The sequence below is a fragment of the Diplotaxodon limnothrissa genome, linkage group LG20, assembly GCF_057381915.1.
Source record: "Diplotaxodon limnothrissa isolate DT_005_m linkage group LG20, D_limnothrissa_male_GT1.1, whole genome shotgun sequence".
NCBI classification, from domain to species: domain Eukaryota; kingdom Metazoa; phylum Chordata; class Actinopteri; order Cichliformes; family Cichlidae; genus Diplotaxodon; species Diplotaxodon limnothrissa.
The window spans coordinates 11,506,333-11,534,071 of NC_140615.1; the positions used below are offsets into that span (position 1 = coordinate 11,506,333).

Sequence of the window (27,739 nt, forward strand, 5' to 3'; positions counted from 1 at the left end):
TTCATGTATAGGAATACCTTTGTGTCATCAGGTAAAACTAAACTTTTGTCAGTATAAAGATGTGTAACTACACATTTAATGTAAGAGAAGTGCCGTATCAACAGTATGTCTGTCCATGTTCAGGTACGCGGGGGAGAGATCGGGTCATTTGAAAGTGTCAAACTGGAAATTATTTTCACTCCAACCATTCCAGGAGAGACCAGACTGGACTTCTCCTTTAAATTCTCTGATAAAACCAGCAAACCAGTAAGAAACAGCTTGTTTTTTAGTCTTGTGAATTACTTAGGAAGCAGACACATTTATAGTTTACAAAGCCATAGAGTAAATGAATCAAATGATATGTTTAGTGCATGTGACTGAGGACTCATTCAAACAGATACCCATCCATGTGAGAGGTGTGGCAGTCAGCATGCCTGTATGGGTACTTCAGCCCAACATTGACCTAAAGATCTGCATGTTTGACCGCCTTTATCAAGACACCATCATTGTCCAAAGCAGGTAAGTCCCAGAGCCTGAGATGGTTGTAAACCTTCTCATCTGGTCAAGCTGATGTCCAGCTGTTTCACATTTAGAAGGAGCTCATTACTTTGATTCAGAAGGTCTACACATCAACCTCTTATGCACAAGTGACAGTTTATTACAATTTGTTGAATGCTTACACAATGTAGTGGTCTTTAATGCTAAGTATTGGAACAAAATGTATAAAACCATTCGTTATCACTAGTTTCCAAGGTGATTTGCATCTGAAGTTAAAACAGTGACCAATTCAGAATTCATTAGATTTACATTATATCTTAGTTCTACGTGTATTTAAAAAAAAAGCACAAAAAAAACAACACATTTTTTGTTTTTTGTTTGCAAAAAAAATAACTTAGCTACAACTTTCCCCACTCTCTTTAGAGTTTGTAAGAATTAACAAGGAAATGTTATAGAGTAGTTTCATAACTGAATACATTTTTTTAAAGGATAATAATGTTCAGTTAAGTACAGGACATCTCAAATAGTTTTGTATCTGAGACATTTAATGTTTATAGAAAACTAAAGCACCCTTGTATCTAGAGCTGGGCGATATAAGATTTTTTCATATCACGATATGTTTTTTTCATTTTAGGCGATAACGATATCTATCACGATATAAGCCAAATAACTATATTTGTAAGATTTAAATGTGCCGTTGCTCACAAGTAAAATGTGAAATAATCAGCAGCTTGTTTTTATTTAAATATTTATTTCCCATAATAAGTTCAACAGGGTAGATGTACTTAAGGAACATGAGACTTTTTCAGATAAATAAAGGCAAATATTGCAAACTACACAAAAGGCAGCCGCTAAAGCGTTTAAGTTTCAAAATAGAACAAACGAAACAGACTAAATTGTCAATTCCACTTAGAAACAAAATATTAATTCTAAAAATAAATCTTAGTTTGTTTTACAGAAGAACAGACAAAATTGACTAACTTTTGTCAATATCAAATAAACTGAGAACTAAAAGGAAATTCTCAATCTCTCCTTGTTGTATAGCTGAGCTTTTCAAACAGTTTTAACAGTTATTTTAGTCTGACAAAAGCCGAATGACGAATTAGCGCTTCCAGTCAGAGACTGAGGCTACGTCCACACGTACACGGGTATTTTTGAAAACGGAGATTTTCCGTTTTCGTTTTAAAAAATAATCCCGTCCACACATAAAGGGAGAAATGAAGGAAAACGCTGCTATGAACATGCCAAAGCAGCAGGTGGAGCTAGATTCCTAACCGTGCAGAAATGTTGGCCAATCAGAAGTCTAGAAGCCTCGGTGGGAAAAAGTAAACAAAGCTGGGGCATAGAAGCAGAACTGAGTCGTATGTGTGGAGGGACAGTAACTGTGTGTATTTAAACACTGCAGAGAGTAGAATTAACAGTAACAGTATTGTAGAAATTCATTTCACCGAAACAATAACGTGGCGCACAGTGTGACGTCAAAAAATGCGCACACCTTTGACGCTGCGTTTTCTCCGTTTTTCTAGTCCACACGTAAATGCAAAAACGGAGTTTTCAAAAATCTTCGTTTTCAGTGACCAAAAACGCCGTTTACGTGTGGACGAAAGGTGCAAACGCATAGAAAAATCTGCGTTTTCAAAAATACCCGGGTACGTGTGGACGTAGCGCATGCACCAGTTTATTGTATTTCCAGACTTGCTTTCGGCACAATTTACAGTGCACGCTACTCTGTTTTTTGTCAGACTTGAAATAGCCGAAATACCTTCACACTACGGAACTTCTATGGCTCTTCCGTTCGACAATCTCTCCGGCATTGGAACCATCATCTGTTTTCTCTTCGGTAACCTTCGGTCACGCTCGGTTGATTTTTCTAGTCGGCACACTCATTTCCTCCATTACCCGGGCGGTATGGTGGCTGGCTGCTTCCCAAACAAATACACATGTGCAGCTTGGCACTTGTGCTGTACGTAACAAGTCACGTGACGTGACGCTGCGGCTGTGATTGGTTCGGCTCTGCGGTACGTAATTTGGATTGGCTGCTCTTAGGGTTAGGGTTATCGCGAGGGTTAGGGGGTCTAACCCTCTATCGCGATAGTTTAATTTTTCTATCGAGAAAAAGTTATATCGCGATACATATCGTTATCGTTCTATCGCCCAGCTCTACTTGTATCCATATCTTTGTAATAATCATCAGCGTTATGTGTTGTATTGCTAACAAGGCATGCTATTCTGCATGACCAATGACAACTAGAGTCTCAAGAAAAGTTAAGTGTAAGAGTTGTGAAGCTGACCTCAGCGTGGGATAAACAATGGCTTTTACCCTTCAGTCATAAAAGGCTGGTGTGTGTGTGTGTGTGTGTGTGTGTGTGTGTGTGTGTGTGTGTAATACTAGTTTAAGTCATTTTAATTACATGAGACTAAAGCCTAAACACTGTGTGAACAGTGTATAACAATAATATGACAGATTTAGACATACAATAGTAATATGACAATATAAGGTACCTGTCTCTGGGTAAAGTGCAATATGAAACAATTTAGTACCATGTTTATATGCATGTCAGTTAAGAGTGTTATTATAATAGCCACTTTTGTAGACATTTAACCAATGCAACATTATGCAACAGGTGGCCTGTTAAAGCGTCTTCATCACAATAAAATGTCTAATTTGGTAGAAAGACTATATAGATAGCCATGACAGCATATGGCAGAGAAACAGATTATGCTCTGTTCCAGTATGTGATGCAAGAATACTGCTTAAGGCTTGTTTAACATTATGGTGGCATTTAATACATAGAGGGAAAGATCTGTGTTTCTTTCTTTAGACGTTTTTCAAATATATGCCCAGACTGATTAAAAAAAAAAGCACGTGGAATTTATCTTTTTGAAAGTCAGTGGATGCACTATATAAGCACATAGCTGTCTTTGTAAGAGCTGTGCAAAGTCAGTGTGATGTGAACCAATGCTTTTCTCTGTACTGCAGCGTATTACTGTGAAAATTGCCTAATGCACAGCCAGTAGACATGTGTTTCTAGGAAACAAGTCATGCAAAAAGAAGTACACTGCCCGGGTTTACAAAAACAACATAACTTCAGTAAATTCATGAACACCAAATCCTAAAAAGTGGTTGTCCCCTCAGTGTTTTACAAAATACATACAAGAGTGAGGCCAGCAGGGTAATGATTTTTACTAAATAGCCCTTTCATCCACCCAGCCCATATAAGTCTCTTAACTGTTGCCTATATTGTTAGAATATTATTTTAACTGAAGGAATGAAATGCATCTTAAAGTTTATATTTTTAACAAGATATACGAAACCCTCAACCTAGAAATGAGTGGTGCATGTCATATTCCCATTTTATTTGTTGCTATGCTCAGAAACATCCTTGAAATAGAGTTTGGAAAGTGGCGTGGACTGCTGATGTAGCATGCTGGCTTATCTGCTGAATGCACTACTAAAACTCCCTCATATACTCAGTCTCTGCCAAAACAGACATTTTCACAGCAAAACGGCTCAAGGAAATCCCTTAAAATTGACAGGGCCCGCTTACTTTTCAGTCCAACATCAAACTCTCCGCCTAACTACGCTTACAGCCAAGTAGCGCTTTGAGACATTTAACAATTCAACGCGTGGATGAAATATAATAGAGATGAATTAACGGATAAATGTTCCTAAACAAAGCATGGCATCGCCACAGTCCTCTTTGACCGATACTGTAGCACAGAACAGAAGTAAATCCTCTTTGATTATGGATGTGATGCATTATGATGAGCACATGAGGTTAGGAATACACCAGGGGCAGTAGCATTTGCAGCAGTGAGGTCCATCACCTAGCCAGTCATTGTGTCACATCATGTGGGGGAAGTAGTGCATGTGTGGGGGTAGGGGATTTGTGACAAATGCCATCTGGTCCGCTGGCACACCAGCACATGTGACAACATGACGATGACAGTGTCAGTGTGAAGTGCAGCTTTTAAAGTTAAAAAAAAAATGCTAATGCTTGCACCAGCAAACCGTGCAATATGTCACTCTGCCTCCAAGACAATAATTTGAACACAAAATAGCTTGGCAGGCTTTTGGGGGGAAAACAATAGGAGAGCTGCTGCTTTCATCATGGAATTTGTCACTTTTTTTTTCTTTAAGTAGTTAGTAGATATCCCACAAGTCCTCCCAAGTTTGTGACAGATTTTTTAAGAGAAAAGCACAAAGCATAATTGAATATGTCCATCTTGTCTGTGAGCCAGTGATTGGAATATCACTCCTACTAATTGAAAGTATTTTTTTAGGAAGCTTTAAAATGTGCAGTGTTTGACTTTGGCTTGTGAGCCGGTGATTGGAATACTCTGAACACAGTTGGCAGGGTGTTTTCTTTTTTAATATTTCAAACACTCAGCCCCGACTTTCAAATACTCCTTTGCTGGCACCAGATGGGGAGTTGAGCGCTCCTGCCCAAACCCAGCCACAAAAACACAACCACCCTGCTTCTTTATTTCACAAAGCCTTCTGTCCTTGATTTTTCTCCCTTTTCTATATTTCTAATGCGCCAACTGTACCTTATCTTAGTCTCAGTCTGAGACCTGTTTAGTTTGGCCTGAGGAATGAGATCAAGTTAACCTTTTTTCTTTACTTTTTATGTGAAAATAGCAACATACAGTAAATACTTATAAAGAAAACAGTTCTTCTGGCAGGTTAGTTTTATTTATATATATTATGTGGGATAAAAGGAGACAGTGCTGCATTATGGGGACAGTTGCCTAGAGCGCTTGCCATGAAGGCTTGGTCTCCCATGGGGCTTTGGAGTACATGTGGAGTATGCAAGCACAGCCACCTGTCTCTTTTAAGAAAAGGCAGAGCCACTGCTGCAGCCGTGGGCACTCGGAGTCCAGGCACTTGGTTATTCAGCACTCTATGTAGACTCAGCATGAGTAACCTCTCTGCAACATGACCTGATATCATTCCCACTAAACCTTGATGATTGTAATGAGTAGCATTATTATGTGGCTCTAATAAAAGAAAGTTAAACTTTTTAGGACTATTTTTACGGAGCCCCCAAAGGGTCACAGTGGGAGTTTTTTACAGACGTTTCATAGCCTGCTGGAGCTTCTGTGAATCACTAAGGCAGTAAAAGGTTGTGTTTTTATGTTGCCTCTCTTTGCTGCATTATTCTTGATAAGAGACATGAGCTCTTTTGTCCATTCGCCTAACCTAGCATTTGCTTAAAGTTTTTGGCACTGAAGAGTAGAAACTGATGTTAAATATAGTGAAAGAACATGAAAAAAGTTACTAGCTAGATTAATTTATATAGTAACTGCCTAAAACTAGCCCAGGCAGGCATCCAACTGCAAGTAGTTCCAGTGATTTTTATTTAACTTGTTATAAAGAATGCATTATTGTTAAACCCACAGCACATGCATGAGACCACCTGCATAAACTAAACCAAACCCAGAGGAAATATCATATCTATAGTCATATATTCAACACTATTTTCACTTTGTCTTCACTCTGGTGATGTTGTTTGATAGTGTGGAGGTTAGGTCTGTGCGTCAAGTTCTTTCACGCAAAATGGGAATGCCGTTTTGTTATGGACCTTCCTTCACTTCTTCAAACTGTTGTACATATTTAAAATTGATCATGTGCATCTTAAAGTTGCTGTTATGCAATAACATGCAAACCTTTACTTCTTTTTTGCCTAAAATATCACTGCATTACACAGTATTAATACTTCTGTGGATTTCCACTAAGCATTGCTTCAAAAATAAACTGGTCACTGCCTGCCAGTAAAATCAAGACAGGTTGAGTTAAATGCCCATGTTAATTAAAATCCCTAATTACCCTAAATTGTTATGTAGCCATGATTATGCCTCTGCCAGCAATTTGAAGGCTGTCATTTAGCTGGCATAAAGATAGCAACTTAATATCCCCCAAGTGTCCCTGTGAGTCCTTGCCTCGGGGAAACAACCATCTGGCTGACCTCCCTGTTCAAAGTGGGCCAGTTCTTTTGAGAGGAGAATCAAATAATGACGGGTCCCTCAGTCTATTTGGCCACAGCTCGCTAAAGGCTCACCTTTGTGTCTTTTGAAGATGAAAGCAAGCACAACAAAATATTATGTATACACGTGTCACCTCCAGCAAACTGTGTTTTCAGCTTGTCTGTACTGTCATTGTTTTTTGAAGGTGTGGGCTGTATTGGATGTGTTGGAGAAATTCCCAAGGTGACGAGCCATTTATATCACAAGCCTCAGCTATAACTGAGGCTTGCAGCCACGGGCACAACCATCTGTTGAAGCTTGTGGAAATTAGGTCACTTAAATTATACTGATTTGGGGTAGATTTCTCCATAAAAGACATTTTCTGTGGGTGTCACTGAGACCAAATTCTTTCAGTACCTGCTGAGTCCTCGAAGGATAGCAGGTTTAAACAGGGTTTCATCATACTTTTGGTTATTACACTTGAAAGAGCTAAAAAAAGGGACTCATTTGGAGGCATGTTTGTCTGAGGAATCCAAAAACTAGAAGTTATAAAATTACCTGACAAACTTTACATTAACAGACTATACAATACAATCTGGATTCCTTACTATGATCAGCCCAGCCTAGTCTTTAACTTCAGTTTTAGTTCATCTGACACCAAATCATACAGGATATCTCAGTGCAATTCACTCCATTTTTTAGAGAGAAACCCAACAATTCCCCTTTGAGCAACCACTTGGTGACAGTGTGAAAACAAAAAGAATCTAGCTTTTAACTAAAAACTCAATTAACCTCAAACAGAAGAAGTTTTAGGGCGAAATGTAAAATATATGTACATTTCTTTGCCATACAATAAGTAAGCTACCCTTCATTTAACAATTAACTTGAGAAAGTTAATGAGAAACAGGGAGTGTTGGGGAGGACTGAACCAATAAGCTCAACTCACTTCTGCTCATTATTAATTTTACCTCATTATAAGCTTTTTAATGTGGTCCTCCACAACAGCCCCTGCTTCTTATGTGGACGCTCAGACAGTTAATTGTCCATTCTGAGTATTTAACATCTGAGATCCGCTTCAGATAATGTGGAACTGCCATCTTTACCTTTATGTCAGTAAAATAAAGTATTCTTGTATATTGTTGCCTGTGTTTTATATATCATGGATTATGTATTTATATGTATATTTTTTGCATGGCAGAGCCAGCACAGCTTTGAAACTGACCTTTGAGGTATGTAAGGACATGAGAAAGCACATGGAGATCCTACCAAAGACCGGCTTCATCCAGGCTCAATCAAGCTTTAGTGCCCAACTGAAGTTCATCCCGAGGTAAGGAAGGACACACAGAGGATGCAATGATAATGGAACCACTGGAGCAGTGATAATCTTATTTTAGAATAACCTTGTTAAGATTCTCTCAGTGTCACGGTGCGGCATGGCACACCGTGGAAGGTGTGGGGAAAGGAGGACCCAGGCGCGGTGCTCTATGTATAAACAGTGTGTTTATTTACAGAGTGGAACAAAAACAACAATAAATCCCCGTGTTCTCCCAGACTCCCGTGTCGTGTCTCTGCGTGAATAGTTCGTGTCTCTGTGCTCTCCGCTCCCGTGTCAGCACCCCCCGGTGCTCGCTGCTCTTCGTGCCTTCCACGCTCCTCCTGCGGGAAACAATAGACGCAGCCGTCAGGACACAAATAACCGCGGGCATACACTTACACACATTAACTCAATTCAATGGGACGACTAACGTGGAGTCTCAAGGAAATGATCCCACGTCGGTGGGAGCTCCAACTCTCTCCTAAGTAGCTCCCCCGACGAGGCCTGATCAGCAGCAGGTGTGTGACTTCGGGTGTGGCCAGTCCTTCCGCAGGGCCACACCCCTCAGGCCTGCAGGTGGCTGAGCTCCATCCTCCAAGCATACCCGCAGAGACACACACACACACACACACACACTCACATCTACAAGCATGGAGAAGAGCAGCAGCAACACCAAAATACATATAATAATAATCATATAATTCATAACTGCTCAGGGATCCTGGGTTGCTCAGACCCAGGACCCTGACAGTACCCCCCCTCTAAGGGTCGGCTCCCGACGACCCCAAAACCAAAACAAAAAACAGCACAACCAACCCAGGGCGGGCGGCTGGGGGAACCAGGACGGAGGGCCAGAACCAAAACAAGCAAAAACAACAAAACAACAAACCGACCCAGTCCACAGTCTCAGAGTCAGACCGCGCATCCCGCAGCGGTGCAAAAAGAAAACGAAAAGACGCCACAAACAGTCACAGGCGGCCCATCAACACAACAAGAGAGTTCAGGGGGCCTACCTCGAGCCCAACGGCGGCGACGTAGCAGCTCCGGCGGACGGCCCCGGGTCCGGCGGCAGCAGCAAAACAGTTCAGGGGGCCTGCCACGGGTCCGGTGGCGGCGGCGCTGCTCCTCCGGCGGCCAGCCACGGGTCCGGTGGCGGCAGAACGGTTCTGGTGGCCTGCCACGGGTCCGGTGGCGGCAGAACGGTTCTGGTGGCCTGCCACGGGTCCGGTGGCGGCGGCGCTGCTCCTCCGGCGGCCTGCCACGGGTCCGATGGCAACGTCGCTGCTCCGGTGAGCAACAGCGAGGCGTGGCAACAGGTCCATGACGCGCCGATCGCTGACGTGGACGCACCGGACGTGGACGGCGAGGAGGCCGCGCTAGACGTGGAGGTCCCTCCGGTCCGCTGACCTCCTCGGCCGGCAGCGAGAGCTCCTCCTCGGCCGGCAGCGAGAGCTCCTCCTCCGGCTCGCTGAGCTCCTCGGCTGGCAGAGCGGGCTCCTCCGGCTCGCCGAGCTCCTGCTCGGGCATGCTGAGCTCCACAGCTGGCGGTGCGGGCTCCTCCGGCTCGCTGAGCTCCTGCTCGGGCATGCTGAGCTCCACAGCTGGCGATGCGGGCTCCTCCGGCTCACTGAGCTCCTGCTCGGGCATGCCGAGCTCCTCCGGCTCGCTGAGCTCCTCAGCTGGCGGTGCGGGCTCCTCCGGCTCGCTGAGCTCCTGCTCGGGCATGCTGAGCTCCACAGCTGGCGATGCGGGCTCCTCCGGCTCACTGAGCTCCTGCTCGGGCATGCCGAGCTCCTCCGGCTCGCTGAGCTCCTCAGCTGGCGGTGCGGGCTCCTCCGGCTCGCTGAGCTCCTGCTCGGGCATGCTGAGCTCCACAGCTGGCGATGCGGGCTCCTCCGGCTCGCTGAGCTCCTGCTCGGGCATGCTGAGCTCCTCCGGCTCGCTGAGCTCCTCAGCTGGCGGTGCGGGCTCCTCCGGCTCACTGAGCTCCTGCTCGGGCATGCGGAGCTCCTCCGGCTCGCTGAGCTCCTCAGCTGGCGGTGCGGGCTCCTCTGGCTCGCTGAGCTCCTGCTCGGGCATGCTGAGCTCCTGCTGCAGCTGGACGAAGTCTGAGGTTTCCAGAGCTTGCACTACCCCCCGGGCTTTACGCAGGGTGCAAAGGCAGGCGGAAACTCCCTTGAGCTGGCCGAGGTAGGGGTCTCCCTCCAGGATTGCCTCGATGGCGTTTAACCCCACCACTCTTGCCCTTGTGTTGGTGGTGTGAGTTACCCAGTCCATCAGGCGTTGGACGCGGGTGAGGTCGCTCTCTCCGGACAAGGCCGCTGGAGTGGGCAGTGGAATGGAGGCTGCTGCTGGTGGAGAAGATGGCTGAGGGATGACCGCATGCGGATGAGATGACGACAGCGCCACAACCGCAGATGGTGAAGCAGCGAGTGGTGTGAAGACCTCTGACCGAGGTGATGTTACCTGCGCTGTCAGCTCGTCCACTGCAGACACAAACACAGATGGTGAGGGAAATGGAAAATTGTCCGTACTACTCACCACAGCCGGCTCTTGAGATGACCGTGGATGTGGCTGCGGTGAGGAACGCTGGCGGCGCGAACGTCGTTTCCGTGTAGACGTCGGGGCCGGCGTCTCAGGCTGTGAATCCACCAGCTGTCCGGGCCGGTGAGCAGCCTGAGGAGGAGAGTGGAGGTGGAGGGTGGAAAGTAAGAAGTCCAAGACGACAGGATTAAGGTCGTCAACCAGCCAGGGAAATCTAAGAAGCGTCTCCTGCAGCCGCCTCTCCACGGCGTGACGCAAACCTTCCGCAGGCTTCTCCCACCATAATTCACACATGCGGTACACTTTGTCCATAATTTCCCTCCTGAGCCTCTCCTCGGAGACCGCTGGGTCCATAAGTGGCGGGATCATTCTGTCACGGTGCGGCATGGCACACCGTGGAAGGTGTGGGGAAAGGAGGACCCAGGCGCGGTGCTCTATGTATAAACAGTGTGTTTATTTACAGAGTGGAACAAAAACAACAATAAATCCCCGTGTTCTCCCAGACTCCCGTGTCGTGTCTCTGTGTGAATAGTTCGTGTCTCTGTGCTCTCCGCTCCCGTGTCAGCACCCCCCGGTGCTCGCTGCTCTTCGTGCCTTCCACGCTCCTCCTGCGTGGAAACAATAGACGCTCCTCCTGCGTGGAAACAATAGACGCAGCCGTCAGGACACAAATAACCGCGGGCATACACTTACACACATTAACTCAATTCAATGGGACGACTAACGTGGAGTCTCAAGGAAATGATCCCGCGTCGGTGGGAGCTCCAACTCTCTCCTAAGTAGCTCCCCCGACGAGGCCTGATCAGCAGCAGGTGTGTGACTTCGGGTGTGGCCAGTCCTTCCGCAGGGCCACACCCCTCAGGCCTGCAGGTGGCTGAGCTCCATCCTCCAAGCATACCCGCAGACACACACACACACACACACTCACATCTACAAGCATGGAGAAGAGCAGCAGCAACACCAAAATACATATAATAATAATCATATAATTCATAACTGCTCAGGGATCCTGGGTTGCTCAGACCCAGGACCCTGACACTCAGCCTTCTATGAAAGTGCAAACTGTTTCACCCCAAAGAGAAGTTGTAATATATTTTGATTCTGGCTTACAGTTTTGTGTAATCTGCTTCTTAAAAAGGGTAAACAGTTTTTCTGTGGAAAAGCTGCTGTAGATTATGTACGCTGCACACTTAATGTTTTAAAAAAGCAGGTGATTATAGTAAAGAAGAAATCGATACACTGTTATGACGGGACAGTTCATGTTCATTTTAAAAGCTTCTAAGAACAAAAACTACAACTGTTAACTTAGCTAACTTATCATATTAGCCTACTGTTGGTGTTAGCTATTTTGCACATACGAAAACAGTTCAACAAAAGTCAACATGCATATCAATTTCTGTGAACCAGATAAATCTTATTACTTAATACTGCTTTACCTGTTTAGCTGATATCCTTCCACTTATGCCCACTGACTAGGGATTATAGAAAGCTAGATCACAGGTTGTTGAAGTGAACAATGTTAACAGTGCTCTCTTGCTCTCCAGGCTGCAAAGTGGGAAATAAACTACCGGTTTTCTCTCACTCTGTTTTATCAACTACTATCCATGTACCCTGGGCAACTTAGCTTCCATCTGTGCCTCACAGTCAGTGCTATAGTGGATTAATGTGCACTACAATTATTAAGTATAACACAGCCCACCATCTCAACCCTCATTTGCCAGTTTAAGCCGCCTGGTTTAATAGCTTTTGTGGCGGAAAACAATGAACAAAATAGTTAAAGAAGCTGTGATGAGCACTCACTGCGTCGATTTTACACAACAATTTATGCTAGCTTACTTTTTGTCTATAAATCGTGTTTCCCTGTGTTGTGGCTGGCTACAGAAATCTGTTGTGATATTGTTACTAGTTTACTACAACGCTTTTTTGACACAATTCCCTTTTCCAAAGCAAGTAAACGGAGGAGTCTTACAGAGTTACAAAAGGCAACAATCTGAAGCCTGTCAGCAGCCAGCAGGTATAAAAGAGTTTGTACAACACACCTGCCCTCTAATCGCAGGGGCATGAAGGCTTGTGATAATGGTTTCTAATGACTTTGAAGGATGTGGTAATTCTTTCAAGAACAATACAGGCTCTAAATTTAGATGGAGAGCCAGGAGCTGAACTGTGGTTTGAATGCCAGGAGAGCGGACAAGGGGACCCCCAGGGCAAATATGAGAGGCGTGCGGTAAAAACTCTGTGTGGGTGTCAGTATTCTTCTGCCCACACTCCTTTTTTTTTCTCGTTTCACAGTTCAACAGCCTTGCGTATTGATAACTGAAAAGACATTTGTGTATGCATAAATAAATAAATAAATAACAGGAGGTCATTTTCGTTGCAAATGACAAAAGTTAAGGGCATGCAGTGGTCATCGTACAGTAGGGTGGCAGTAGAGGAAAGTGGGAAAATGTCAGTAATCTGGCTTAGCGAATCAGCAGAGGTTTTTAATGCGAGGATTAGAGTCCAGCTTTACTTGTGCTGCTGCTGAGATGGTGCATCCTTCATGAGCACTAACACAACTACAGCTTCACCCCCTCCCTACTCGCTCTGTATCACACTTCATCACTCCATCTCTCTCTCTGTGGCGTCTTCTCCCACTCGCTCACACATACTTCTCTTTTTCCTGGCCTATCACCTCTGTGCTTAATTATACTTCTTTCTCTTTGGGTTTTTCTCTCTCTCTGCAGTCCTCTGTGTTTCTGTGCTCTTTCACTTCTCCAGCTCTAACTCTGCATTTATTCTGCCTCTTTTTGTTAGTATCAAGCTCCTCTCATCCCTCAATGCATTCACGATTCACCACTGCTTATATGATGGTCCTGAATCTGCTTATATAACCTAAGACACCAGACATAGATCCGTGTGCTCTGAGTGGCCCACACTGTTTTCACTGTTCTCATAGTGGTAAATCTTGTTTATTTGTAGATTGTAGATCCATTATTAGAACATTAAGCTCAGCACGGTAAATTCTGAGAACAGAATATCACTAAGTGTAAGTCTGGCATTAAATTGTTTTGCTGTGTTGCTTCATTTTTCAGTCTAACATCCTGTGTTTATTATCCTTATTTTCTCTCAGGTAATTATGTCACAGTCTGATACACAGACTGTATATTAACAAGGTAATATCCTGTTTAGAATCAGTTCTAAATGTGTTTATTTATTATTTTTGTCAAGGAAAAAGGTATATGATCACAGATCAAGACAAAATGAATACACCTTTTACTGAATGTACACTTGTATTATATCATTGATAGGTAGCAGATGGTATGTGCATTTTTTAAGATTTTGCTGCATAGCCAAAACCTGACTGCCAGCTGTATACAAGGCATGTTGTATTGTTTTTTGTAGCAAGAGTGTGGTGCAATTGGAAGCGGCAGTTTCAACCAAGTGGCCTCAATTAGTTGTTTTTTTACAGATCTAACAAGGACATGTTTGGTATAATGTGCAAGTAGATTGCAAGTTGAGTGAAGTACAAAAACAATTTGTGGCTCTAACCCTAAGTGTCACGGTCTGGCTGGCAGATTATACTTCTTTCTCTTTGGGTTTTTCTCTCTCTCTGCAGTCCTCTGTGTTTCTGTGCTCTTTCACTTCTCCAGCTCTAACTCTGCATTTATTCTGCCTCTTTTTGTTAGTATCAAGCTCCTCTCATCCCTCAATGCATTCACGATTCACCACTGCTTATATGATGGTCCTGAATCTGCTTATATAACCTAAGACATTAAATCCCAGTTGCTCCCTTGACTCCCGTCTGTGCTCGTGCTCCCTGCTGTTGTGTTCTCGCACACCCCGTGCGTGCCGCCGTTCTGATCCACTCTTCCACCTGCGGAAAAACCACAGAAACAGCCATTAACACCAACCCTGGCAGGCATACACGAACTGCACCGTCATACGCTGACACACACACGCTGACACACACACGCTGACACACACACGCTGACACACACACGCTGACACACACACTAACTTGAGAAGACAACCCCACACCAGTGGGAGCTCCAACACTCTCCTAAGTAGCTCCCCCCTGACGAGCCCTGATCAACAACAGGTGTGTGGCAGGAACTTCAGGTGTGGCCAGTCCTCCTGCAGGGCCACACCCATCAGGCCTGCATGTGGCCACACCCCCAGTAATACATGTACACACCCACACCCTGCCTATACATATAATGAGTGGAACACAGAATAACACAGCATAGTGCAGAAAAACACACATCCCCAAATAATAATAATAATAACAACAAACTGCTCACGGACCCCCGAGTCCTCCAGAGCCGGGTCCGTGACACTAAGTTTCATTCGAAGTGGCAAAAAAAGTGCCTTAAAAAGTCTTAAATCTAATATGTAGGAACCCTACTTATGATCAGATCAATCAAAAAACTTAATGAGGTGTTGTGAGACATATTTGGACACATCTCTTTTTGTAGTGTGAACTGTACTGTGCTATGATGTGTTGCCAACAAGGACATATCAGGAAAATATCTTGTTTTTTTGTTTTGGTATGTGTCACAAAAAGTCCTGACAATCTCAGCAGTTGGAATATATGTTTATTAGTGCTTAGCCCTTACTAAACAAATCTGGAGCTTGACCAGTGACAGATGGACAAAGGGCTGTGCGTGGAGGCCCTTTCACTGGAAGTGACGTAGACAGACTGAACACGAGTAGTCAGTTGGACACCTTGGACACACGTGATAGACACAGGTGGAAACAGAGATATGTCTCACTTCCACTTGTGAGCTAAATGCATGAAATACAATTTTAAACTGAGTGTTTAAGGGTTTTGTATGTATCTTCAAAACACCAGTGAGTTTTATTAAACGATGATCTGGGTTTTTAAAAGATTATCAGGGGTTTATGTCTCTCAAAGACATAAACCCGTTCTGTAGGTAAGTATGGTCTCAAAAGGTGGCTAAAGCTTTACAAAATAAGATTTTAATTCTCCTTTAAGATACCCCAAGGACCCAAACAGTGTCCTTCATCCACAGCAGAAACTCACATGATTCTCACTGGGATTGGAAAACAAGTATGTTTCCAGCATGTCATCAAGCTGTGTCCCTGTATGTGTCATCTCTGTCATGGTTGGATCTCGCCTCCCAATCTGTTGATTTTTGGTAGGTTTGCTTTTGTGTTATGCAGTGGCGGTGTGTCATTTAAGATGGCATTGCCAATTCCTTCAGCCAGGGATTATCATTGGATTTCCAAATCCTCATTAGAAGCACTGCTTTCACTCACTGTCTAATCCGCGCACACACTCACACACTGTTAAATCTGGATTCACAAATGACTCATAGCTTTCATTCTTTATACAGGTGTTTCCTTCTTGCCTCCCCTCCTCAGGCTTTTGGGAGAGGGTGAGCACATTCTTGCTTCCTGCTCCGAGGGATTGTGCTTAGCCTGCCCACATCATTCAGCATCTCTTCTTGCTTCAGCCCTCGCTGCCTGTCTTCCTCCACCTTTATTTGTCACATCTAGCCCACTCACTCTTTTGCCTCACATTCTTCCATGTGCAGCATAATCCCCTCTGTACTGTACTAAATCTAATGGTTCACATGTTTGTGATCCCGCTCGATGAAGAGGAATGCTGCTCGTTTGAATTCAGATGGACGCTGACGGAATCAGAGTGATTGCCATTTTGTTTCGTGACATTTGTGCCGCCCGATATTCGGTTCGTGTTAGCTCATTTCTGTTCGGCGGAGGGTTGTTTAGTCTTTTTACTTTGTCATTTACTGCCAGCACAAAAGCTACAATCAAAATTGCTTTGAATTTGAGAGTTTCCCTTTCTTTTACATATTGTACTTTATTGTAACATACTAAATATGTCTTGAAACGTTACACGCCGCACCGTTATAGATGCATTACCATGCCATGTGAGCTGGCTCTTTTGGTCCTAAATTTTGGCTTCTTCTAAAATCTGTCCCACAGAAAAGGAAAGCACATTCTTAGGTTGTGCCTGTGGAGAATTTCAATCTAACTCATGGAAATTTGTTTCCCTGTTTTTGCTGATGACAGGATCATTTGAACAGGACTACTCGAATTAGTGGTTTTAGGTGTAATCTCTGAAGAGCAGGCAATGTCTCCAACCCTGGCAGTTCCATCTGATAAAAGGGAGATTACAAGGATAGATTACTGCAGATTAGACTGAATGGTTCTGCCAGCACTTTAACTGCTAACGCACGACTCTCATCAGAAACGTTCACACTGCAGTGGGTTTCAAGATAACAAGCAAACATAATAACTTCCGTAACTTATTTCTTTCCCATCATTATGTTTTTTTACTTAATGGTCATTTACTGTAATTCTCGTCCGCCCGTTTTTGCACAGTGAAAAATCCTTAAGCCTCTTAATCTGTAATCCCTTTCATAATCACTTTTTTTAATGGTGAAGAGAAGTCTAAATATGAGTGCAGACTGAAGAGGAATGTATATATTTTCTATGTGAATACATTATTTTTACTCAAGCGAAAGGAAGCGCTGTGTTGTAAGCTCATAAAGTCCCCTGAAAAACAGGCTTCCTTCTGGTTTTTTCCTCCTCACTGTTATAGATTAAAGCTGGTCATTAGAAAAACCACCTGCTGGATTGAACAGGTTATATCAGTAGTTTCACTTGAAATACTCTGGTTATTTGCATTGCGGCTCGGAAGTTAGAACAACCATTTGAGTTTTACTGCATCTACTAATCTCTGAAGTACCATAAAGGCTATAGAGGAGAATTGCTTTTGGACTGTGGATAATCTGGCTGCAGAGAGGAAGAGCACACAAGCAAATCTGTTTAGGACACTGACAAATCTGAAAGCCTATCCATCGACAAAATTCTCCCGAGCATATGGGCCTGGCGACGCCCCACCAGGCTTTTCCACTCTGCCCTGCCAAGCTAATTCAAGAGTGACTCTCCAGCAGCGATTCTATTAGCAGGCAGAACAAGAGTGCTTCCTTAAATACTCCCTCTGCACTCATTGGTCAACCTATACAGGGGGAAAAAAAGGACTTTGTAATTGCAGAGATTTAATTTTGATGGGTGAGGAGGTGACCTTTGTGTGTTTTGAGTCATGAATGGGGTTGTCGTAGAGCAGTTTCTGGGACGTACGAAATACAAACCTTTCCTCGAACTTGAAGCTGACAGATTTGCTGAAGGCGAGGGTGGTTGTAGCGCTTTGAAAAGACACACTAGCATCTGGGGAGCCTTAAAACCAATGACATTTACAGCATTAGCTCTCAAGCCTTCAACCGGCATTAAGAGTGTAAAGAGGAAAAGACAGAGGGAGGCAGTTGAAAGGAGAGAAAGGGAGGGAAAGCGAGGAATAGCAGAGAAGAAAATTGAAGGATGTTAGGAGAAGGAGAGAGGAGGTGGTGGGTGGATCTAAGACACAAACAGCATTTGACATTTGACCACTTTTCTTTTTTTTACATGCTAATGAATTCTGCATACGTGCATATATGCAGTTTTTTACTGGTGCTAGCACGAGAGCAGCTCTTGACACTGAGGGATATTGAGGGACTGGAGTTTTACATAAGCCTGTGCATGACTACTGGTCCTCTTTGAATCATACTTACGTCTCCCATCACCATGGCTACAACCTACAGTAGTGTGGAGGCGCGCTCTGCATCTCTCTCCTGCTTTCCCCGGCGTGCCGATCCTACAGTCGTGGGTTAAAGTAAAGTAATGGGTCTTCAGGGTCTGAATCTTTCTCTTTCTTTCTTCACTGGCTTGTGGCTTTTGACAGATGGCATTTTTTGTATTTTAACAAAACAAATAAAAACGCATCAAAATCACTGTTGCGATTACGTGTTTGTTTTCAGCCTCTACTTGATGTCTTTGCTCTTTTCTGCTTGTGAACATGAAGATAAAGCTGTTTTTATGACAAATGGCGACTTCCTCACGCCTTCCTTTTTGCTTTCCCACAGACGCTCCCTGTCCAAAGATGCAAAGTTTTTTGACAGTGACACAGGAGTCCTGGAGGTTCCAATGACAGTGCAAGTAGCAGGCCAGGTTTGTGTCATGTTACGTACTATACACGTATACTGCAGATAAGAGCAATGTGATCCTGAAAGCAGTGGGCTTGAACGTGTAGTGCAGTGCTAGTGTCCTACTTTGTCCTAAACAGAAGCGCAGCTAGCGAAGGTTGTAACCTATTTTGCTTGTAACAAGCTAAAATTATCTCCCACCCCCAAGGCCCAGTTATTCCATGGACACTAATAAGCCAAGCATAAAGGTTATCCCATATAGTTTTGCTGAAACTGTCTGCAGTAGCACAAAAATGGTAAAGTAGGTTTCAGATGTATTTGTTATCCCCTTCTTTTATTATGGAGTACCTGTTGTGCGCAAAATTTGACTACCTTAAAACCTCTTGCCCAGCAGCCAAGGCAGTTGTCATCTTTCTTGATTTCATCACATACATATAGAGCAGTACACATGTTGATGTAGTACTCTGATGCTTTAGGTCAGGGGTGTCAAACATAAGGCCCGGCAGCTAGAACTGGCCCAGCAAAGAATCCAATCCAGCCCATTGCAGTGCTTTGGGAAATGTGAAGGAGGGGAGACCTCCCATATGGTAATTGATACAAAAACATTGTAATTAAGTAAAAGCAAATAAGCAAATGACAGAAAACTTTTTCATTATCTAAAAGAGAAATTTCTGTATATATTTACAGTGATTTCAGAGTAAATTAAAAAGAAAGCTTTTTGTTAATTAACTTAGGCAAAAACATGCCAGTGCTTTTTCTGTCATTTTAAACATTTATTTCTTGCAGTTTAAGTCATGCTGACAGATTTCTTTTACTGACTACATCATCTACAAAAACTAAGACATACCATTGAAATTACACTTCTTTTTCTTATATTAAATATCTCACCGATTAAACACGTAGTTAAACATCTTTCAACTTACAGAAAAAAAGTTGGTCCAACCCACTTAAGACCAAAGCAAGCTGTATGTGGCCCTCAGTGTAAAATGAGTTTAACATTTCTGCTTCAGGTTCTGCTCTGGCAGCGTGTTTGAATAAATGAATGTTGTTTGCTGGGAAATATAGTTGGTTTAGTACATGATTCTACATACTAAGACGGGGATCTCAAACTTAAATGAGCTGTGGGCCACTGCTGGCCCTGTCATCTCACTGAAGGGCCACTTTAGTGTCCAAGTAGTACAAAACAAACAAGAAAATACCCACAAATATTTCCGAACATATAGTGTTTTGTTTGTTTTTTCATTTCAAATATTGTATAATAAGACAAAACTGCAAATGTGAACACATTTTTTTTCTCACTCTTAATCAACTGAAGCCTTTCATTGAACTACCAAATAAACACATTGGTACTCTCTTTCTGGCCAGACACGTGGCAGCACTTCTGCTATAACTTTGTTCGTATTTAACAAAATAAAAACGCTAACACAGCCAATCCCTCAACATGTTTGTACTCTCTGCTCATATTTCCTTCATGTTAAATAAGTTTTTGCTTTTTAAAGAACTTATTTGTAAGAACTTCAACAACAAACAAATCCACCCTAAAAAAAAAAGTAACTTCATGGGCCAAATTGAATTCGATTTTTTTACATCAATATATGGGCCGCAAGTAGGGGTGACGTACTAAGATATTCATGAGCCTCAGTGATGCTCGCTACAGACAAGATGCCAGCATCTTATCTATTGCTTGTTTTTTGTAACTTAGTGTGATGCATAAATGAGACTCAGGTGTCTGTGATTTTGATTTTAAAATCACTTATCTGGCAGTATTTGACTGGATCTCTTGGCCTGTTTTGTCACTCTTTTGGGGGATTGTACTAAGACATTAGTTCATAAATGTATCATTATATATTCACATTAATGCAGCTACTGTTTACAAGGATATAAGTGGAAATTCTGGACCATTCCTCTCAAGAGGAAATGAAACTGCAGCTGAATTCCTTCATATCATCAGACAGTGTTTATTAAAAACACAGAGCAGCTGCTTAGACATTCGTGCTGTGCTTTTGCCAGCTTTTTTTCAGTAAATCTAAATCTGGACAGTCTACTTGCCAAATTGTCACCTTCCTCTACCTCCCCAGCCAGCGACTATTCACTGACTTTACTGGGACGTGGAGAGGAGAGGGCTGGGGCATGGAAGGGGTGTAGCTCTGACGAGAAGCCAAAGAGCGGGCCAGGATGTTCCTGTGATGCACCAAAGCTGTTGCCCCCAGCCCCTAGTCATGAGCTCCTGGCATTACACCATGAAAACACACACACATTCATACATACACCAACTGGTCACCAGACATCACAGCGGCCTGGAAATCAATGGTGCAGTAAACAAGCTCATCTGCTTTATACTGCTGGGGGGAAAAATTCACAAAACCTGACAAAATTTAACAAAATTGCCTCTTGTCTAGTACAATTCACATGAATTAAATGCTGTCAGAGAATAAGGCTAACGAGGCTAATGAGCTCCAAAACTTAGTTTTCTGCATCGAGGAGCTCCAAATTCATACACATTGATTTGTTCACAAAAACGTGACACCAAATTTTATTTTGAGTGGATCTCAAACACATCACCCTGCCTCCATGAATATTCATTGGAGCATGAAATGTGTATTAATCCACTGCTTAAAATAGTCTCGAACAAATGTTCTGTTTTACTCCTGCCTGAGAAACATTTCCTGTAAAAGCTAGAGAGCTCAGCTGTTCATGAAAGAGAAATAAAGACATGACCAGACCTCAAAAATTATAGACTAGGACTAACTAATTGTAAAAAATGTACTTAGGTCGGTGCTTTGTAAAGCCGACTCTGAGCCACAGCCCTGTTTTGGCTTGCACACACACACACGCGCGCACACACACAAACATAGACGCATTTCTATCAGTGCAGGGTAATGAAAAATGACCGAATGCACAAAAATTGCTCGATTTTAGCCATGACTGATGTTAAACATCAATTTGATTCTTTCGATAATTCAACTGCATCTGTCTGTTAATTCACAGACTTGAGAAGTCTTTGTAAATTAAAGCAACATCAGTCTGTAATATGCCCATGTTTTTGACTCAGAATATGATAATGTATAATTAAGATTTAAAAAGTGATACCAGAACAGTTTTCAGGACAGCCCGTGGAGTTGTATTATATAAGCCAAACTTTTTCTGGGGCAGGTTAGCAATATTATGATAAAGTGAAATTAAAAGAAATTCCATGTTATACTTAAAAAAGAAAGACAGATTTACCTTCACTGATATAAAGATGTTTGTCTGGAGAACAAAGATGTAAAGATGCTTCATGTTTGTGCAGGTGCAGCCTGCCCATTTCACCGTCCACGCCATTGTGACCTCCTCAGACCTGCAGTTTGACCACAGCGAGGTGGACTTTGGCTACTGTTCCATTTACCAGTCAGTCAAGAGCAGCATTCGCCTCACCAATCTGTCCCTCCTACCCCAAGACTTTGGCTTCTTGGGTGTGCCTGAGGTACTGCATGAATGATGTGAAAACCTTTTCTTCTATTAAGTGTTAATGTGTTAGTGAGGTAGAGTTGCGTGGATCCAGATACAAGCATTGCTATCTTTGCAGATAATGTTATGTTTATGGAAGAATCATATTTAGTCCACATCCCACTTTCACTGTTTGTTCCATTCCACAGGGTTCCTCCTATTATTAAAATTTGTTAGGTTTGCATAAACAGTAACTTTATATAGCTCTTATAGTGTAAAGAGAGTGAACAGTAAACAGAGAGGCTGTTATCCTACATTGTTTCCTCGTAATCCCCCGTGCTTAAGAAGACAATGTGCATCCTGTGTTTGGATTGGCAGATTCTGCTGCCACCAATAAAAGCAACAACAGACGGAGGGATAATTACATAATGTAAATGCTTTAAATGGCTACAGCAACCAGCATCAGAGTCTAAGTTAGATTTCATGAAAACATCCTGAGTTATAACTTTAAAGCTTTTGTTTTTTCTCTAAATCAAGTTTATTGAGGTTCAGCCCAATGATGGATTTGGTACTCTGCTCCCACAAGAAACCCTGGAGGTTGATCTGATTTTTAGTGCCCAAACTGCCAAAGAGTACGTCTTTCAGCTCAGCTGCAAGTCTGGAATTAACAGGTTAGTTTTAAATCCTACACTGTGTGTAAATGAAGGACATTTACTCTTTATGGCATCATTGTGTCTGCTTAAACATTCAGTCTTTTGTACTTATCTGTTGATAGGACAATCACTGCCTTTACTGAATGTTGTGATCCCGTTTATTCAATTAAATCCAATACCTACTGATCCATAGCAAAAACATTCATTTTGTCATCAGAGATTTTCTGCTGTCTTGCCGAGCAGTGGGTGTCCACCCACCACTGGAGCTCTCCCATTTTCTGGTTCAGTTTGGAGCCACAGCAGTAGGTGACCAGTCCACTGCCATGCTGTTCCTGAGCAACCGTCAAACGGGCCGTGACCAAAATAGACAACCAGTCTCTCCAGGGGTCAAGGCGCCTGTAATGCCCCGTTTGTTCTCCTTCGCCCTGCCAGAGGACTCAGACATCGACATCAGTCCGTCTGCAGGACGCCTTCTTCCTGGAGAGGTGCGGTATAACACGTCTTATTAAGCTTACACTTATGTTAAAGGAACACACCACCGGTTTTATACATAGAAGGTTGCTAGTGTGAAGAAGACTTCAGATTTATAACAGTTAGACAGTCTATTTAAATCTACTTAGTAGCTTATTCTAGAGTTAGCTGAAAGTAATTATTAACTGAATAATTTCATGTTATAATATCTGTAAAATAATACAATGTGGGCCATCTGTTTTTTTTGTCCTTACCACTTAAGAGTACACATCATCCAGCTCCATCCATCCAAAATCTCACATCAGCCCCAAAAACAGATTAATCTCCTTCTGAATGCATTTATAAACCTGAATGGACAAGATAGTGTGACCTTTTGTTTCTATAAAGAAATTAAACATTAGAGAAAGCGGTTAGTTTTTATTTACTACATCTTGGTTAAAAATGATCTTAATAAGCACAGAGCTAAGGAACCAAACCATCTGTGCTCAGAGGGAATTATAAGTGTAATGATGCTCTCTGCTGGACACCTGATGGAAGTGAACAAGCACTATTTATAGATATAAATGGGGGAAAAAAGCTCAATGAAAATCACTTCTATTGGTTCTGACAGTCTAATTTTAAGTCTTATTTTCCAGATGACCACTTACCTCCAGACTCCAGTATTTTTTTTATTTAAACTTTATTTTCCAAGCAAGATATTAAGAATAATATATTTACAGTGACAACTTCACAAGTGCTAGAAGGCACAGAGATCCAGGGTAATATATCAGTCCGCTTGAATTGTTACAAACCAGTAACCCCAAAACAGAACACTGCTGAAAGCTAATTTCAACCTTAATATGAAGCAGAGGTTTGAAGTTAAAAAGTGATATGGTGTAGGAACACTGTAGCGTGAAAGAAACACACAGAAATATCCCGTGTTATCCTCTAAATCTGAGCAATTTCAGACATATTACCGTCTCTCCTCTACCCCAGAGATGTCTTGTCCAGGTAACGTTCAAACCCAGACTGTTGGACCAGGAGATCAAAGAAGAGGCGCTCCGTCGTCTTCATCGAGCCAAGTTGCTCTATGAGAGTGAGCTCGAGGGAAACAGACTCGCTGAACAGGAGGTACAGCTTCACACCCACTCCAGCCACTGTCCGCTTGTGCCAGGGTTTTTAAATGTGAACACATCTTAAGTGACTAAATGGTTTTTTTTTTACTTTCATAATCACACAGAACATTTTTTTTGCAAGATGTAGTCCCTTCAGTCATCTACCTTAGTATGAACCCATCACTCATGTTCATGTGCATTGTAAGGCAAAACTGGAGATCCCACTGGAACCTAGTAAGGGGAAAAAGGCGTCAGTGAATCCAAAAAACAGCAAGGTGTCCAATGAAGCAGAGAAAGGAAAGCAAAGTGAATCACCAGATCCTGGCAACATAGTACCAGGGTAGGTTTCTACAGATTATTTACTCAATCTAATCAAACAGATCCAGTTTGCTGGACTGCAAATAAAAAATGTTTCTCTAATTGCACTTCCTTTCAAAAGGCTAAATCTAATTAATACCTTCTGAGATCCAACAACACTAGAATATCAACTACTAACAAAGCTTTTCTTTTTCTTTTTGTTGTTGTTGGTTTTTTCTTCTTATTCCAGTGACTAATTGATTTCAGCAGCATTCCCATTTCTTTTCATTCACGGTGATCACAAAATATATTCATTTACAAAATTCATGAACCACCCATCATTTCCTTACAAGGAGTCAGAATTTCTTGTAATTTTTTAAAGTGGACTTGAGCAGTAGTTCTCCAGGCTTTATGAAGGTCTTTCAAAGGTTGTCTACAGACTTTGGTTGGTTATTCACTCATTTTCTGTCCAGTCCAAAGGAATGCACTTGTGTTTGTTAAGCCACTTAACACTGACTTATGAATCATTCAAGGATAAAAAAGCCACTGAACCATTGTTGTGTCTACACAAAGGATTAGTTTTAAATTCTATCTTTAGGCACTTTGAGAGATGCATCTGGCCCTTCAGCTGATTCGTCTATTGTTCACCCAAACCTCATCAAAAATGGTCTCAGTGGAAGGTCCGCTGTCAAGATGTCATTCTTAAGGGAGGGAAACAGGGGGAATAGGTTGCACAAGAACTGCACTGAGAATCAGGGGCAACAGATCATATGGAGTGATAAATCCAAATTTTAAATTTTTAGTCCAAATATTCATCAGTATATATGAAGGACAACAGGAGAGCAGTACAACAGTAAGTGTCTACAGCCATCTGTAAAACATGGTGGAGGCTCCGTCATGGTTTGGGGCTGCATTTTAGTCTGTGATGTTTGAGCTCTTGTCAAAAACACGCTGCCAATGGAGTAAAAGGATACACAGATAGAAAAACACACAATATAACATTATCAGTCATGGATTGGTCTCCCCAGAGCCCAGACCTCAAGCAGTGTGAAATGATCTTGACAGAGAACAGAACAAAAAGCAGCCAACATCCAAAGAAGAGCTTTGAATAATAATAATAATAATAATAATAATAATAATAATAATAATAATAATGCATTTTATTTGAGGGCACCTTTCAGAGGGGTTGAGGAGCTGTGGATAGATGGAAGGTGGTCATGGACGGCAGATGAAAAAACAGCTGGGTTGATATTACTAATTTTCCTAAAAGTGATATTACGAGAGATACAGGTTTTGGAAGCGGTTATGTTTGCATCAAAAGAAATAAACATATGATCAGACTGGGGAAACAATGTGGCTTTACAATGGGTGGGGGTAATGCCAGAACAACAGACCAAATCCAGGATATGACCTTTAGAATGGGTAGGAAATTCTATGTACTGTAGAAGCCCAAAACTTTCCAGGCAGGAGGTAAAATCTCTGAAAAGAGGGATTTTATCATTGTCCACATGAATATTGAAGTCACCAGCAATGATCAGATTTGGAGAAAGTACAGAGAAATGAGTGAGAAGAGCAGAAAATTCATTTAAAAACTCCTTATTTGGCTTAGGTGGCCGATAAACAGTACATATGATGGTGGGGGTAGATCCAGGGAGCTGTAGTGCAATGTATTCAAATGAATGGGAGGGAGGGGCAGAGACAGGGAGTAATTCCCAGTGCTTCCGGTGAATTATCGCGAGACCTCCGCCCCTCCCCGAGATGCGAGGTTGACAGGTGTAAACAAACTCAGACGGAGTGGAGTCATTGAGAGAAACAAAGTCATTGGGCTGTTGCCATGTTTCAGTCAAGCAAAGAAAGTCCAACTTACGATCACAGAGGAGATCATGGACCAGATGTCCCTTACCAGGGAGAGAGCGGATGTTTAATAGACCAAACTTGATGCTGGAGTTACCATGCCTGACAGTAGGCTTAGTTGATCTAGCCAGGTGGGCCAGCACACTGTGGTCAACAGCCCGGTCAGTCTTGCAGGGAGGACGACGAGTTTTTGACCAGATGGAAAATATTGAGTTAGTGTCACTGATGTTGAATCTCCTTCAAGCCTGGAGAACTATTCCTGAAGATACTTAAATAAACTACAAGGTTTTCTAAGAGAGTTCAGGCTGTGTTCAAGAATAAACGAGGGCATACCAACTATTGACTTTAAGGTTTGTTGGAATTGTACAAAAAAAGTGCTCGCAACAAGGAGTCTTTTTATATGTTTAATTGTTACTCTTTTCCTTTTAAGGTCAAGTTGGTACGAGGAGGCCAAGGCCTCTCTACTATACTCCTTCAGGAAACGTTATAGAGAGTACACCATTCCCTGCTTTGTGTCAGATGGAGACCCTCCAGAGGACGACAAACTAGTCCAGCCAGCATGGAGGTCAATAATCAGCTTCCATATACACGTGTACAGCACACTGTAGGCCCCGTCATGTTAGGTTTTTGTCATGTAGAGGTGGGCAGATCCATCCAAATATAGATATCAGATTAATACTAGTGCAATAGGATCGATTCTTTGTTTTTATCCTGTAAGTTCAGTATGTAGCCCACTGAAATGTCTTATGTGTTGTTTTTTTCTAATTAAATGACATACCACCTCTTCAAAAACCTAGTTTCAAAATGCATGAAAATGTTTAAAGTTGTGTTTATTTGTATTAACCATTTATTGTGGAAAGAAAAAATTATTTAGTGGTCATTAAAAAATTTGCAGATTGATGATGATTGGTCTCATACATCATCACACACTGGTCTCCACTATATAATTTGCCTTTATAGGTTAAAAGTATCAGTATCTGTGTTGGTATCAGCAATCCTGACCCCGGTATTTTACTTGGTATTAGATTCATACCTTATTTTGTATTATCAACAAACCTTCTATATACAACTGGCTATTGCATATAAGGAACACTTTTTAAGCTACCCACAATATTAAACGTCAACACCAGCCCTCGTTTCGTAGTGTCTCTGATTTAATATTTGTCAAGTTTGTTGTCACTTATTTTTTGTGCTGTGAGGGGTTTGATTCTGCTCCCCCCACCTGACTGCTTAAAATGACAACCATAACAACAGTTAGGCTCCCAGTTTACCTCTGTTTCTTCCTATTTCTGTGACGGTGACATTACCTTGAGATAACTGTGTTTCCATGTGGAGTTTTTGATAAGTTGAATAACCAAAATTATTTGACATCTGACTTCAAGCACAAGACCTGACAAAATGTGGTTGTTGACCTGTGGAGCATTTACCACTTTTCTTTTTATACAAATAAGTGTGCGTAACTAAATGCCTCTAGAGTTTTAATAGTCTATTAAGGGAGCATGTATGTCCAAGAAATAGAAGATTTCTTTAGCTGGTATAAATCTCAGAAATAGTTCAAAAAAGGTGCATTTCAAAAAAGTTAATACTCCACTAAAAAAAAGTTTGTTAATGGCCCCATCTCAGTTTTCTAGGTTGGTTTTGTGCTAGAATAAT

At 42.3% G+C, this 27,739-nt stretch overlaps 2 protein-coding genes across 4 annotated transcripts in view; one reads left to right on the forward strand and one right to left on the reverse strand.

Moving 5' to 3' along the window:
• Positions 1–27,739, forward strand: part of cfap74 (cilia and flagella associated protein 74) — a 56,903-nt gene that overhangs the window by 21,586 nt on the left and 7,578 nt on the right. For 2 of the 3 annotated variants that reach the window (XM_085344923.1, XM_085344924.1), the window contains exons 19-28: positions 124–246; positions 377–498; positions 7,643–7,771; positions 18,232–18,316; positions 21,581–21,754; positions 22,255–22,388; positions 22,588–22,855; positions 23,817–23,951; positions 24,142–24,275; positions 26,517–26,651. In XM_085344923.1, coding sequence (XP_085201049.1) covers positions 124–246; positions 377–498; positions 7,643–7,771; positions 18,232–18,316; positions 21,581–21,754; positions 22,255–22,388; positions 22,588–22,855; positions 23,817–23,951; positions 24,142–24,275; positions 26,517–26,651 — 1,439 coding nt within the window. Of the gene's footprint in view, positions 1–123; positions 247–376; positions 499–7,642; positions 7,772–18,231; positions 18,317–18,767; positions 18,879–21,580; positions 21,755–22,254; positions 22,389–22,587; positions 22,856–23,816; positions 23,952–24,141; positions 24,276–26,516; positions 26,652–27,739 lie in introns of all 3 variants that reach the window. The other variant, XM_085344922.1, reaches the window with a different exon arrangement.
• On the reverse strand, positions 8,672–10,690 carry LOC146610611 (uncharacterized). Its single transcript, XM_085343938.1, has one exon. It carries the CDS (start codon positions 10,688–10,690, stop codon positions 8,672–8,674), a length of 2,019 nt encoding a protein of 672 aa, XP_085200064.1.

Bases quoted from the DNA above. Each gene is read 5' to 3' on its own strand.
- LOC146610611 (XM_085343938.1), bottom strand. From the start codon at position 10,690: ATGCCGCACCGTGACAGAATGATCCCGCCACTTATGGACCCAGCGGTC.